The 15,010-nt window shown below is 42.3% G+C and overlaps 1 protein-coding gene across 4 annotated transcripts; it reads left to right on the top strand.

The window, feature by feature from the left end:
* Nucleotides 1–46: 46 nt before the first annotated feature.
* LOC122219431 (histone H2B type 1-J) lies at nt 47–9,797 on the top strand. 4 transcript variants are annotated; one of them, XR_006202363.1, is made up of 4 exons: nt 47–452; nt 2,825–2,963; nt 5,559–5,687; nt 8,074–9,797. XR_006202363.1 is itself a non-coding variant. In XM_042937680.1 (2 exons), exon 1 carries the CDS (start codon nt 69–71, stop codon nt 447–449), a length of 381 nt encoding a protein of 126 aa, XP_042793614.1. In that variant the 5' UTR covers nt 47–68; the 3' UTR covers nt 450–452; nt 1,993–2,009. The 4 variants fall into 4 exon arrangements, 2 of the variants coding, with proteins under 2 accessions (XP_042793614.1, XP_042793615.1); XR_006202364.1 differs by lacking the exons at nt 47–452; nt 2,825–2,963 and having other exon boundaries at nt 5,435–5,687; nt 8,074–8,926; nt 9,452–9,797; XM_042937680.1 differs by lacking the exons at nt 2,825–2,963; nt 5,559–5,687; nt 8,074–9,797 and adding an exon at nt 1,993–2,009.
* Nucleotides 9,798–15,010: the final 5,213 nt, after the last annotated feature.

Consider the following 15,010-nt stretch of genomic DNA (forward strand, 5'->3'; position numbering starts at 1 on the left):
GGGGCGCATTACGTCCTTCTAGTTTCTCTTTTGTTTTTTTCTTCAGGAGTCTTGAGCTGTTCTGAATCATGCCTGAACCGGCCAAATCCGCCCCGGCCCCGAAGAAGGGCTCCAAGAAGGCGGTGACCAAGGCGCAGAAGAAGGACGGCAAGAAGCGCAAGCGCAGCCGCAAGGAGAGCTATTCCATCTACGTGTACAAGGTACTGAAGCAGGTGCACCCCGACACCGGCATCTCGTCCAAGGCCATGGGCATCATGAACTCGTTCGTGAACGACATCTTCGAGCGCATCGCGGGCGAGGCGTCGCGCCTGGCGCATTACAACAAGCGCTCGACCATCACGTCCCGGGAGATCCAGACGGCCGTGCGCCTGCTGCTGCCCGGGGAGCTGGCCAAGCACGCCGTGTCCGAGGGCACCAAGGCCGTCACCAAGTACACCAGCGCCAAGTGAACAGTGAGTTGGCTGCAAACTGAACCCTAACGGCTCTTTTAAGAGCCACCCATATTCTCAAAGAGAGAGCTGCCACTTGCTTATTCTGTGCTGATCCTGTGACTCATTACAGTAGTTAGTCTGAACAATCCCCGGCTTTTCCTATTACAGTAACTAAGCGGCAAAACTAATACTGGGCCTCAGCCAAGCTCTGGGACTCCTGTGCAAAGGAACAAAGGCTCTGAGCTTGTCCCTCACTTAGGAGCTAGCTACTTTCAAAAGGGCTCTGTCGCCAGTCCGAATAACCTTTAGAATTAAGTAAACGATGGAAGAGGAAAAATAAGCTGGAAGCAAATTCAAATACTCCCCAGTCACCCCTTGAACAGAGCTGGACTCGTGCCCAGGTTTCAGGGGTTGTGCCTACAGTTTGAATTTGCCGCCCTTCCTCTCTGCGCCCTGATTGGTTCTGGCATCTGAGACCCGCCCCCCCCCCCCCCCCCCCCCCCAAGCCCAGCACACTCAGGCACCTAGAGTAAATATTCTCCGGCTGTCTATCCTGTTTCATCCTCTTAAGCTTTCTAAACTTGTCAGGAGTGAGGTTTAGTATTTCCTCTTGGGATTTTCGTTGGAGAGAGGAATCTTGAAGATGTTTTCAGGCTGAGAAGTACCAATGCTGTATTTCCAATTAGGCTGCCGCTTTCCTTCTGCCATATACCCATATAATGGAAAATGTTACCATGACGAGACAGGGCTATTTGGGGGTTCGGTGAAGGCAAAGAAGCTTGATAGCATCTATCCCAGACTCTTGTAAAACGAGAATCAGTGTTTCTTTTAAAGTTCCTTTGGTTGGCGCTTAAATCTGCTGTTTGACATTGTTGGGAACCAGTAAGGAAAAAGCACGCCCCGCGTCAGTTAGGTTGCCACAAATAAGAACCAGTCAGCCAACAATGTGTCTCTAGATTATAATTCTTCAATATCTTGTGTCTCTTAGCTAAACAGCCATGATCTGTAAAGCATTTGGAAGCCTCCAGTCCGGCTGGTTTGGGGTTTAGGTAGTAGTTTTAAATGCATTTAATTGATATAAACAAATTACCCGATTTATCTAAAACGGATCTAAATTTAATACAGCGATAATGTCTAAAACAATGTTTTGTTAGATCCAATGTCACATATAGGCTTCTCCTTTGTTGACTCGAATCCTACTCCTGGTTCAGTGCCCACGTCAATCTGACCTGCTCTCCGAAATTCCCTTTCCTTGTGCAGCATTTGGGAACTGCCTCCGTATAGTTCCTCATGCAGATCTATTTGAATTGCTACTAAGTGGTTTGCTGTATGTTTCCCCACAGAAAATGTGCAGTCAAGACAGGAAAAATAAAGAAGGAAGAAAAGAGAAAGTTCTTTCCTTCATCTCCACCCCACACTAATGATAACCGAGTACCTGGAAACAACATAATTTTTGTCACTTCTTCTGTCATATGAGCCCCCTGATCCTCTCCATTAATCCAAGTAATCAGATGATAATGTTCAAGCTAAATACTTTTTGTTCTTGTTGTTTGTGCTATAGGATACAGAAATGAGAATACAAAGCCCGAATTCGTGGAAAAAGCAGAGGGATTGGGACAGAGGATGAGTCGTAGGCAATAGTCCATTCCCAGATGAAACTTTGTGAAAACTAAGGTTTTTTTGGAAACAACAAAGTTGAAAAGATAACCGGCCAATTTATCCTATTACTCAGAAAATTAAACTGCTTAAGCCATACACAAATCAGCAAAATAAATCAAATTTTCATCTGTGGAGTTATTTGCACCTGGATGGGGTCCCCTTATAAATAAGGAAAGAGTTTAATCTTTTGCTTGAAAAACTGTTACACTTTATTTATGTATTTATATGTACTTATGTATTTATTTATTTATGTTTGTTTATTTTTGAGAGAGACTGAGCACAAGCGGGAGAGGGGCAGGGAGAGAGGGAGACACAGAATCCGAAGCAGGTTCCAGGCTCCGAGCTGTCACCACAGAGCCCGATGTGGGGCTTGAGTCATGACTGGAGCCAAAGTCAGACGCTTAACTGAGGGAGCCACTCAGGCTCCCCTAAACTGTTATCACTTTAACCTACTTCTAACCAGCTTCGGAAGAATTGGTTCAAAGCTAACCTAATACAGTATGTCATTTACAAAAGTGTACGTTGTACATGGTGTTATATCTTATCCCAAAATACACACATTTGTTGCTCAAATACTTACGACTATTTGGCCCATCTTCCCCAGAGATCATAGACCACAATGATGCCTTGAACATTGTGTTAGATGAACCGGCTGTTTGTAAGAAATCTTTTTTCAAGCTATGCTATATCAAATGATATTTCATGTTTCTACCATGCACATATTTCTTTGTCAGCTAATCTACATCGGTTGTGGAAATCAAGGCACCCATTCCCCAGGGAGTTAATAGAGACACGCTGACAAAGTCCATTGAAAGATGCATGACCCTATATCTAGATACCTATGCGGATATCTGTTCTTCAACTCTATCTTTGGTACGTTAAAGCTCATTCCATTATAACTTTTGTCAATTTTATTTTCAAGTTTTGATGATACATGGCAAATACCCAGTTCATAATAACCATATTTCCAAAGTATTGATTTGAACGACTTATGCTAAGCTTTAATTTCGAAGAACCACTTTTCCTGATATTGTCCCCAAATGTTGGATATGCAACCCTGTTTAGAGTCTGCATTCCATGAAGGCCTATGCCTTCTGCCCATAAGTCTAGAACGGAATTTTTGAATTTTAAGAACACTGTTTGGCATACCTGAAGCATTTGTTTTGCACATTACTAGTATTTTCTCCAGTCTTTGCAAATGTATTGCTTCACCCTCACTGTGGAAACGATACTATTTGTTTGACATCGGGACACCAGAAGAACACGTTGTTTGTTCTTCTGCTATTACCTGTACACCATCAGATCGACAAAACTATGACGTATACATCGGTACTTGATCGTCAGGAGGAAGTGATACACGCAAGGCTCGGCCTGAGCAAGTGCTGAAGGAGGAAAATAATTTTTAGAGCAAGTAGCTCACACCCCAATTATTTCTACTTCTGAAACATAGTTATGTTTTTTGCTATTTTTCAATAGCCTGAGGACTTTTCCTGTCAATACCTGATTGAGAAACACTACCTAGGTTTGAAACTAGGCCCTGCCACTTGAAATTTGCATTTACACATGACTTTAATTTCTGTCGCTTTCTTCCTCATTTCCAAAGGAGGATTTGGTAGTGCTTCTCGTGAATTAATATCTTCAAAAAAAAATTTTTTTTTTGCCATTTATTTATTATTGAGAGACAGAGAGACACAGAGCATGAGCAGGGGAGAGGCTGAGAGATGGAGACACAGAATCTGAAGCAGGCTCCAGGCTCTGAGCCGTCAGCACAGAGCCCGACGCGGGGCTCAAACCCACAAACCGTGAGATCATGACCCGAGCCAAAGTCAGACGCTTAACCAACCGAGCCACCCAGGCGCCCCTTGTGAATTACTGTGTTAACAATGTGTTGCATATAGTAAGGCTTCAACATATTTGAGCTAATACCACTGCTGACACCAGTCAAAAGGGCACTATTAGAACGAGTAATAACAACGTCCCGCTCAAAAGTACCCATGAAACACAACAGAAAAGAGAGGAGAATGGCATCTCATTGTCTAGTTTTGCTGGAAAGAGAAATGATCTAAGATATCGAGCTAAACTGATGTATGTGTGTCTGGCTGGGCAAGGGTTTGAAGGGGACAAAAGTGGAGGTTTGGGGACAAATTTGGGGGACGAGTGATATGGATGGACTCAGAATGGTCCCAGAGTGTAAGAATGACGTTGGCCCTTGTGGATGCGAACCAACAGGTGTGTCCTTCCGAGGAGGCTATCGGTACTCAGGCATACGACAGCCACCGTGTGCATGTCACAAAGTTTCTTTTTCTCAACACCCTTCCTACGGCCCAAGCAAGGTGGCCAGGGTGATGCTGCTGGAGGTTATCCACAAGCTCTTTGGTATAGACTTAGCTCACCAGAGTTGACCTGGATCCTGACACTGCTAAGTGTCCCATATGCCGGGACCGCTCTTCTTGCATCCATGTTGTCATGGATGAGGCAGCTATTGGACTTCACTGACACAGACACTTACTCTAGATTTGGTGTCTTTCACCTTCTCTCATGCCGTCGCTGGCAAGATTATCCATGAACTTCCTGAATACTTTGTGCCTCTATCTCACAGCATTCGGGTCATTTTAGAAAAAGGGTAAGGCAATGGGAAGATGGCATGGGACTCACCAGTCTTCACGGGCACCACATCCTTCATGAGCACAGCCTTACCAATTACTGGGAGACTCTGTTAAAGTGGCATCTAGGAGTTTGGCAAGTTATTGGAGTGCCATTCAACTGGATAATGTATAGGTACCGAAGAGTGACAAATAGGCATAATTTCTGCCATTGCCAAAACACATTGGCCAAAGAACAAAGAAGCAGAAAGGGGGTAGTCCCTCTGCTCTTAGGGTTAATCACCAGCTCAAAAAACACCCACTTTCCATCCTTGCATCTCAGGGCTCTCTCTGTTGAGTTTATTGGATTTTCGTTTTTTTTTTGTTCTTAAAAGCTTTAGTACTCAAAGGAGGAATATGTCTGCCAGCGGAGACTGAGATCACACTGTTAAATTTTATTGATTTACAAAAAATGAGCCATTTCTGATATAAAGTAAAACAATTTTAATTAGATTCACGGACTGGCTTAAGAGACATATGGGAAGGGGGAACCTGGGTGGCTCAGTTGGTTAAGCATCCGACTTTGGCTCGGGTCATGATCTCACAGTTTGTGGATTCGAGGCCCGCGTCAGGCTCTGTGCTGACGGCTCAGAGCCTGGAGGCTGCTTCGGATTCTATGTCTCCCTCCCTCTCTCTCTGCCCCTCTCCTACTTGCGCTCTGTTTCTCTCTCTCTCTAAAAAATAAACATTTAAAAAAATTAAAAAAAAAGAGAATGAGAGAGACATGTGGGAAGTCTTGAGGACTTTGGGCTTTCGGATTCCTCTGTTTCTCAATCTTGTATAAGTTTTTGTTTTCCTTCTTCCCTCCCACACCCTCTGTTTTTAGGAGGGACAGGCAGGCACCTGGGACAGAGAACGTTGGAGTGTTCTTTAAAAGGCCGTCATAAAAAAGATACAATGGAAGCCGGTCGACTTAGTCTCAGAAACCTTCAAGTACAAGTTAAACTACACTGATGTAAGTTACTACAAAATTCATAAGTACACAAAGTTTTAATAATTCTTACGAATGGGTCACTTGGTGAAACGGTTTTCAGATAACCGAGCTGAAAAAAAAAAAAAATTGTGCTGTCTACCCGGTCTCCTCCTGTGAGATTTCACGTGTGTAGTTGGCTATTTAACCTAATCTCTGGTGTTTCTTTCCTTCTCCTTTACTGTCTTATTCATGGTGTCTTGGTGCCACATAACTCTACAGGTGACGCAGTATACATATGGCCTCACCGTGGAACCAGAAGAACAGTGGATTCGGGATTACGAGCTATTTTCTATAACTGAACTGATTCTGCCTCTGCTCTTAGGATATGACTGAGACAGGCAAAACGAGAACATCGTCACTGTCATGGAAAAGCAATATGTGGAAAAGAGTGTATTTTGGTCTTTGGCCAAGGTTTACTTCTCAATTTGCACGAATTAATTGAATTTCTATGTAACCACAAACTTTTTCACACATTACTAAATATATGTAATAGAACCATATAATAGCTGCTGTAAATATAATGGGTCAAGAAGAAATCCAATGATATCAGACCCTTATTTAAAGGCATTAAATGAAAAGATATAATACATTCATGGGCACGAAATATTAAAGATGTCAGGTTTTCTAAAATTGGTATTCACGGTAATTCCAGTCAAAATCCTAATGTCAGTTTTGGAATTTGGAAGCTAATCCTAACATTTATTTAAAGAGCAAAATGGTAAAAAAAAAAAAAAAAAAAATCAAAACAAAACAAAAACAAACCCAAGAAGCTCTCGATGAGAGGTAGAACCTGATGTGATAAAACACTTAGCTGATACTGGGTGGCAATGCACAGAGATGAACACATTTACCAACTGAATTAGATAGAAAGCCAAGGATCGCATCTAATTTTTTGTTGAAATTTCACGTTAGTGAGGAAACGATAGGCTGCTCAAAAAAAATTGATGAGTGCAGTTGGTTATGGGTGATTGTAGGAAGACCCCCTAAGTGTAAATCTTCTTTTAGAAGATCAGCTAGGAAAATATGATCTCACTATAGAGAAGGACTTCTTAAACAGGAAACAAAAGTACTAACCACGAAGAAAAGAGTATTACATTATACCCCCTTAGAGGAGGCATTTTCTCTTAAGCTATTTTGCAACATCCACGCTTCTAGGCTCTTTCTTCCTTAATTTGGGAAGGAGAAAATATTAGTGAATGTCAACTTAAAATGAAAAAGGGGTTGAAAAGTCTGTGCTGAAATCTGACCTCGATCTCACCTGAGGTCAGATTTTTAGGTTCAGACCTTCTTTTCTTCTCTCTTTCCTTCTAGTTTCTAAGTGAGAATAATAAAAGTGTTAAGATACCTTTTCCCATTTTATCTATGGATATAGAAAACAAATTTGTTTATTGTGTTAAAAAACTACGAGTTTCAGAGGAGCTTCAATTATAAACTTAAGGATTTAACTTTTTTCTCCTTTCAGATTTTTATTTAAATTCTAGTTAGTTAACATGCAGTGCAACATTGGTTTCAGGAGCAGGATTCAGTGATTCATCAATTGCATACAGTACCCAGGGCTCATCCCAACAGGTGCCCTCCTGATACCCATCACCCATCCAGCCCATCCCCCACCCTCAGTTTGTTCTAGATCTTTCAGGGTCTCTTAAGGTTTGTTTCCCTCTTTTTTCTTTTTTTTTTTTCCCCTGCTTTCCATATGTTAATTTATTTTGTTTCTTAAATTCCACATGTGAGTGAAAACATAGGATATTTGTCTTTCTCTGACTTATTTCACTTAGCATAACACACTCTAGCTCCATCCATGTCATTGCAAATGGCAAGCTTTCATTCTTTTTGATGGCCGAGTAATACTCCATTGTGTATATATACCATACCCTCTTCATCCATTCATCAGTCGATGGACATTTGGGAAAGATGTTAACTTTTCACATGAAAACGTCAGTATTTCTTCTTATAAAATAACTTTTCTCCCCAGCACTTTTCGCAGAAAATGTCTGCAAGCAATGACAATCCATGAGCAGTGAGAATTGCCATCACCCAGATTGTTTCTCAACCCTTTTCCGGAGAGCAAACTCGGCTAATTTGGACATTTGGATAAGGGTTAGGCTTTAAAATAGATTTGAGAGGCATAGCAACCAATGGAATCCTACTTCAGATAGAATAAATTATTGTAAAAAAGTATTTGAGGCAATTGAGGGGTTTTCTTTGTAAGCACTAGATATTGGATGGTGTTACAGATCATCACTTCTGAATTTAGGTGCGAGGATCTTGTGTTTTGTTCAACTCTGCATCTGTTGGGACTTTTGTGACAATATTCATGATTGACGTAATACGTGGTTTCTTTACACTGTCCCCCTTCCGCCCAGTGTAGGCGCGGAGAGTGACACCCTGTGGGCGAGACGCTGTAACTGAGGAGGACTTGTGTAGCTTCCATCCCGCCTCAGTCCCTCCCCTGCCTGCCTCTCCGACTTTTGTAAGAAGTCAGCCCAGTTAACGAAGCTATTTCTCTTTGGGACAAAGGGTGACACAGACAGCGACTCCAGCGACTGCACCGCAGGAACAGGCAGAGGGGTCGGCAAGCGGGGAGGGGCTCCCGGCCAGGTCTCCTCCTCCCACCCCTCCCCCAACCACCCCCGCCCGCGCCCGGGGAGAGCGTTGGACTCTGTCGGCACCTTGTGGCCATTTTGGGTAATGCAGCTAGAGCTTTGTTTTATTTCCGGTTTCTATCCGTCCGCTGCGAAGGTTTAATAATTGCTTATATAAAGAACACAAGAAAGAGCCCTGCTCCCACCGTCCTCCTCGACCGCCGACCTCCCCCATCGATAACAAAGAAGCACGTTCACCAGTTTGGGGTGCAGCCATCTGGAACTTCTTTATACAAACAGAAACATCAACGTGTACTCTCAGCCCCCACCCCCAACCCCCCACGTTAACTCAAATGGCCAGCGGTGATGTTCTTCTCACGGTTCTCCTGCCTACTTTTCTCATTATCTAGCTTGGAACTCTTTCCTTACTAACTAGCGCGGCTGAAACTTCTCGGCAGGTGCACCCTAGTGACCTGAGGCAGGTAACCTGAGACCAGACCTGTTCCTACACGGGAGCCCCTGCATGTGAGCCTCTCCTTCAGTTACCCATTTCTCAGTAAATCACTCATTCTCCTGGAGCCCTAATGTCACCCTCCCTCCACAGCGCTGCGGAGAACAGAGGCAAGAGGGAAATGACAGGTAAAATTCCATTTTTTAGTAACCTGCAGCCCGTTGGCAAATAGTTGAGGCAAATCCGGAGTAGAGCATTTCTCCAGGAACCCCCTCCTGTCCTAAGGGACAAGCTTAGCTTGATAACAGAAAGGCCTCTGGCATTTTAGGAGTCCTCTGTAGTACATCGCAGTCCCTCTGGGGGCCTCCCTAATCAGTCACTCCTTCTGACCCCAGCGCAGCTCTTTCTGTCCTGTCCCCGTGCTTTCATGAAATCACCTTTTGGCACCAAAGACGTCTACAAGAATTCTTTCTTGGCCGTGGGCTCCGGACCCACCACCACTCCAAAACTCCATCGTTCTGGGAAGCAGAGAGGAGTCAGACATCACCCCTGCTCTCAGTCTAATAGAAGAGACCAGAGGGGCCTTTACACTTAATCCCAGTAATCCTGCCACCAGAAACAAAGTGAGATGTTCACGGCCTCCCTCGGCCCACAGCCCCCGGCTCTAGTATCCCACACCGCGTTTCCACTTACTCCCATTTTCTGTCCTTCAGGCCCCGTGAACACAACCCTGGAAGAATGGCCTCCTCCGTGCAGAAGGAGTAGAACCAGAGACCTTCCAAACTACTTTCGTAAACTCAGAAAGTATCCTCGCCGGTTTCCTTCTGTTCTATTCTGATAACAGGGCAGGTTGGTAGTTTACACATCGTGTTTGGACTTTCCAGCATGATTGGTTCAAATGCCACTTTAAAATATTTTTATTTCTGTGCTTGATAAAAAAAAAAAGCCCATCTTATGTAAAGAAGTGACAAACTGGAGATGAACAAACCACAGTATATTTGAATTTATGACTTTGTATGTGAATTTAATATATTTTCATTAATTATGCTACGAAGTCAATACTTTAGGCGTTGTTGTTTTTTTGTTGTTGTTGTTGTTGTTTTGGTGTTTTTATTTATTTTTGAGACAGAGAAAGCAGGAGCCAGGGAGGGGCAGAGAGAGAAGGAGACGTGATCTGAAGTGGGCTCCACACTGACTGCAGAGAGCCCGATATGGGGCTCGGACTCATAAACTGTGAGATCATGACCTGAGCCGAAGTCAGATGCTTAGCTGACTGAGCCACCCAGGCGCCCACAAAGTCAGTACTTTCAAGTTTGTAATTTGAGCTCTTAGATTTCTTTATTGATTAAAAATAATAGACACATGATAAAATATTTGATTGACTCCTAGTGGCCCGGAAGAAATGGTGACAATTTAGGGCTGAAGTGTTAATTTGTGCTTTAAGAATGCTTACAAGACAATTTCAGGAAATGCTAACAATTTAAATTTCATACGCTTGGTTACTTTTCAGAGGCTTTTAGTTTGTTTGGGTATTATGAATATAATAAGCTCTATGAATATTTTTGTGTATGTATTTTGGTGAACTTATGCATCCACTCATTTCAGGCATATAATTCGGAGCAGAATCGACCGTTTATAAGGTAGTCATATGTTCGCTTGTCAGAAACGCTGACAAATATTTTTCCAAAATAGATAATAGAGACCAACTCAGTCTCCTGTGAGCAATATAAACTGATTTTAATTACTTCATATTTTTGCCTTTATCTTGTCAGGCTTGTTAATTTTTGTCCTTCTGGGAAGATGTACAGCGCTATTCTGTTATTTTAATTTTCAATTCTTTCATGAGTAATGATGTTATGTACCCTTTCATATGCTTACTGTACATCGAATACCATGTAGTGGAGATTATTAATATCTTTGACCATTTTTTGTTGGGTTATTTATCATTTACTTATTGATTTGTAAGGGTCTTTTCCATATGGATGTTTCCATATGGACGTATCATTGACCCAACGCAGTTTATTAAAAAGACAACCCCTAGACTATTGCACTGAAGTGTTCTATTTGTTGCAAATCGGGTGACTGTATACATGTGGGTATATTTTGAGCCCAATACCAATCACCCTTATTACCATAGCTTAAGATAGGGGTTGATATCCAGTAGTCCCCCAAACTTGTTCTTCTTTTATGATGGTCTTTACATTTTCATAAGTGTTAGATTCGGGGAGAAAAACTTCCTAATTCAGGGGTTGGCAAACAGTGGTCTGTAGACTAAATCCAGCCCTTCGGCTGATTTTGGTAATAGCGTGTTATTAGAGCACAGCTACGCCATTCATTTGTGTAGAATCTGTGGTTACTTTTTCACTTCAACAGCAGAGGAGTGACAGAGACCCTACGGCCTGCACAGCCTAAAATACTTATTATTTGGCATCTTCAAGAAAATGTTTGCAAACACCTATCCTAACCCATTCTATGATGGGGGTATCATTTTGATGCTAAAACGAGGCAAATACATTACAAACAAAGAAAACTACTGACCAATATCCTTCATGAACATAGATGCAAAAATTCTGAGTGAAATTTTAGAAATTAAAATCGATTGATATATTAAAAGAATCATACATCATGATCAAACACCCCTGGTTTATCCCTAAAATGTAAGGCTGGTTGAACATTAGAAAATCAATCAGTGTAATACACTACATTAACAAACTAAAAAAGAAAATACATATGATCATCTCAATAGATGCAGAAACTCATTTGACAATATCCATCTCTGATAAAACCTCTCAGCAAACTGGAACAGATGTTTTCACCCTGATAAAGGGCGTCTACCAAAAAACTCAACTAACTACATTCTTAAAAAGAATGATGGTTTCTCGCTAAGACTGTGAATAAGATTGCTGTGTCTGCTCTCACTACTTCTATTTAATGTTTTATCGGAAATTCTAGTCAGTGAAATCAAGAAAAAGGAAAAAGAATAAGATAGAGAGAGACAGAGAGGGAGAAAGGCGGAGGGAGAGAAAGAAAGAGAGAAAGAGTCATCCAAATTGAAAAGGAAGCATTTGTACTGAATCTACAAAAACCTACTAAGACTAATGAGTGAGTTCAGAAAGGTTACAGGATGCAAAGTTAATATACAAAACTCAACTGTATTTTACTATACTGACAACAATCAGAAACTGAAATTTAAATAAATTTCATTTATTGTTTAAAAGAGGCCCAAAGGCAAACTGGTAGAAAAAGGATATCTATTTTAATAAATGGAAAAATTCAATATCCACACACACACACACACACACACACACAACTTGGGTCCATAATTTGCAAAAACTACCCCAAAACGTATCACAGACTTAAATATAAAGCTAAAAACTACAAAACTCCTAGAAGAAAATGTAGGAGAAAATTTTGTGACCTTGGGTTAGGCAAAGAGTTGTAGACATGACATCAGAAATATGATCCAAAAAGGAACAAATTGACAAATTAGGCTTCTTTAACATGAAAAAACTTTGTTCTTCAAAAGTCAAGAGAATCCCACTGGGAGAAAGTCAAGTCACAAACTGGGACAAATCGTTGCAAATTCACTTATTTGATAAAGGACTGTATTTAAAGCATGCTCAACATTTCAACACTGAGAGAATAAGGGACTCAGTTAAATAAATGGGCAAAAGAGATGAACAGATACTTTATAAGAAAATATGGGGCTGCAAATAACCACAGGGAAAAGGTACTGCATATCATTAGCTCTCAGGGAAATGCAAATTAAAATCACAACCAAATACCACTACACCTATTTGAAAAGCTAAAGGTAAAAAGATTAATCATGCAAAGTGTTGGGAAGGACACGAGGGAACCAGAACTCTCGTAGACTTGTGCTATAAATCGAAAATGGAAAATGATTTGACAGGGTCTTAAAAATTTAATCATATAATCTATGACATGATTCAACTATTGCACCCCTAGGTTCGTACTCAAAAGAAAATGAAACATATGATCATTGTAAGCATGGGAAGATTTTCCTTCTTTCCTTCTAGCTTCTTGGTCTCGTCTGACAGTTAAATTGACATGAGACAGATTAACGGGAGAAAAACAAATTTAGTTTCATATGTGCGGGGGCCCCATAAAAACATGAGACTCAAGGACATGAGCAAAGCAGGCGGCTTTTATACCTTGGAGACAAACAATACATCTGTGAAGAATTGACAAGACAGTTTGGGTTTAGGGTGGTTAAATTCGTGAAGTCACAAGATTTGTCTCTACAGCCTCCTTGACCCTGAAGTCCCATCCCTGGGTCTTCTGCCCTTCGGTACAGGGAGGGTGTCTTTCACATGGGAGATTTATTTCCTGCTTTCTGGGGGGAAAATGAGGGTCAGAGTGATGAAGTTTCGGAGTGGTGAGGGATTTGTGGAATCTGGAGCCGAAGGCCAAGAAAGAATTCTCGAGACGTCTTTGGTGCAAAAAGGTGATTTTATTAAAGCACGGGGACAGGACCCGTGGGCAGAAAGAGCTGCACTGGGGCCGTGACGGGTAACTCATTATGTACCCGCAGGTTGGGAGGGGGTCAGGGATAGAGTAAGTCTCTAAAGGAATTTTGGAAGCAAGGGTTCCAGGACCTTGAGGGGCTAGCTGTTGCTAAGGAAACACCATTTATTACCATTTAATAAAACTTGTCTTAAGACCCTTCAGATGCATATCAGGGGGCCATAAGCTTGGAGTACGATTGCCAGCATGTATCTTGGGGCAGCTGAGATAAAGGAAATTGACTTGCAGGCTCCTCAAGGTTGGGATACTATTAAGCTAAGGTTCTCTCTTTGCCCCCAGCAAAGTGTCATCATCAAGGCAGCTGAGCTCCTAGAGGAGGTCACTCTGCCGGTTTCGAGGACTTGTCGATGGGCTGTAGGCAGTAGGGGAATTTAATTTTTCATTTGCCTTAGTTTCCCCCATCACCGTGGCCAGCACTGAAACCCCTTTCCTTCATTCTTGGGCGGCCAGGAGTGTCCGAGGAACATCACACATGTCCCACCTGCAGGCGGGGGTGCTGTAACCTGTACTTGGCCCTCAGCTCGCCCCGCGCTCCCCCATCAGTGTTCTTCTTGAACCAGCTGCTTCTCAAGTAACTTTACTCAAAACAACCAATATGCCAAAGTGGCCTATTCTGCGACGGAATATTCCACTACCCTTCACCGTACAAAGATCTGCACACACATGTTCATAGAAGCCCTATTTGTATTAGCCCAAATCTGGAAATTGTCTAAATGGTCATCAAAAGATAAATAGCTAATAAGTGAAAGAAGTCAATCAGGGAAAAAAACAAGTACCATATGATTTTTACTCGTATGTGGAGTTTAAGAGACAAAACAGATGAACATACGGGGGAGGGGGCGGGGAGAAAAGAGAAAAGAGGGAAGGAAACAAACCATAGGAGACTCTGAAGACAGAGAACAAACTGAGGGTTGATGAGGGGAGGTGGGTGGGGGCTGGGCTAGATGGGTGATAGGTACTAAGGAGGGAACCTGTGGGAATCAGCCCTGGGTGTTGGATGCAAGCGATGAATCACTGAATTCTACTCCCGAGACCGACATTGCCCTGTATGTTAACGAACCAGAACTTAAATACGATTTTCAAAATAAATAAAAAAATAAATAAATAAAAGATTCCTTACATAGCCTCCCCCAAAGAGATCAATAGCTTCCATGGGTGGTACATTCATGTCATGGAATTCTACTCGGCAATAAAAAGGAATGAACAGTTGGCCAACAAAAGTGTTAGTTTCCTGCTGGGCCTGGGAGGGATACATGAGCCTTGTTAAGACAATAGGCCCCAGATGGAGTTTATGCTCAGCCTTGGATCACCAGACTGATAATTACAGTTCTAGCTCTCTCAGAGAATGGAATCGTAAACCAGTCCATCAGGAATCACCCGGTCAGCACTAGGTAGGTGGGTAATCCGCCTGACAGACCCCAGGCTTTTCTGCAAAGGAAAGTAACCTTGGCAATAACCAACCTGCTCTTCTGGCAGAACTTCCTTCCTCTCCCCGCTTTCTGCCTATCAGAGCCTTTCACTCTGTGTAGCTCCTTGGAAGGCCTAGAACTTCTGTCTGCTAGACTGGATTTATGAATCGTTGAGTAACGCCGACAAGATCTTTAGAATTTACTTGGTGGAATTTTGTGTGATGCCACGAGCTTAGTGTCTATAAATAATACACGTGTATTATCTCAGGATAGTAAATGCTCAGCTCTGGGAAAGACTTAGCTGCAGCGTCGGCCTAG

The sequence above is a fragment of the Panthera leo genome, chromosome B2 (genome assembly GCF_018350215.1).
Source record: "Panthera leo isolate Ple1 chromosome B2, P.leo_Ple1_pat1.1, whole genome shotgun sequence".
Taxonomy (NCBI): Eukaryota; Metazoa; Chordata; class Mammalia; order Carnivora; family Felidae; genus Panthera; species Panthera leo.

Bases quoted from the DNA above. Each gene is read 5' to 3' on its own strand.
- LOC122219431 (XM_042937680.1), top strand. From the start codon at position 69: ATGCCTGAACCGGCCAAATCCGCCCCGGCCCCGAAGAAGGGCTCCAAG.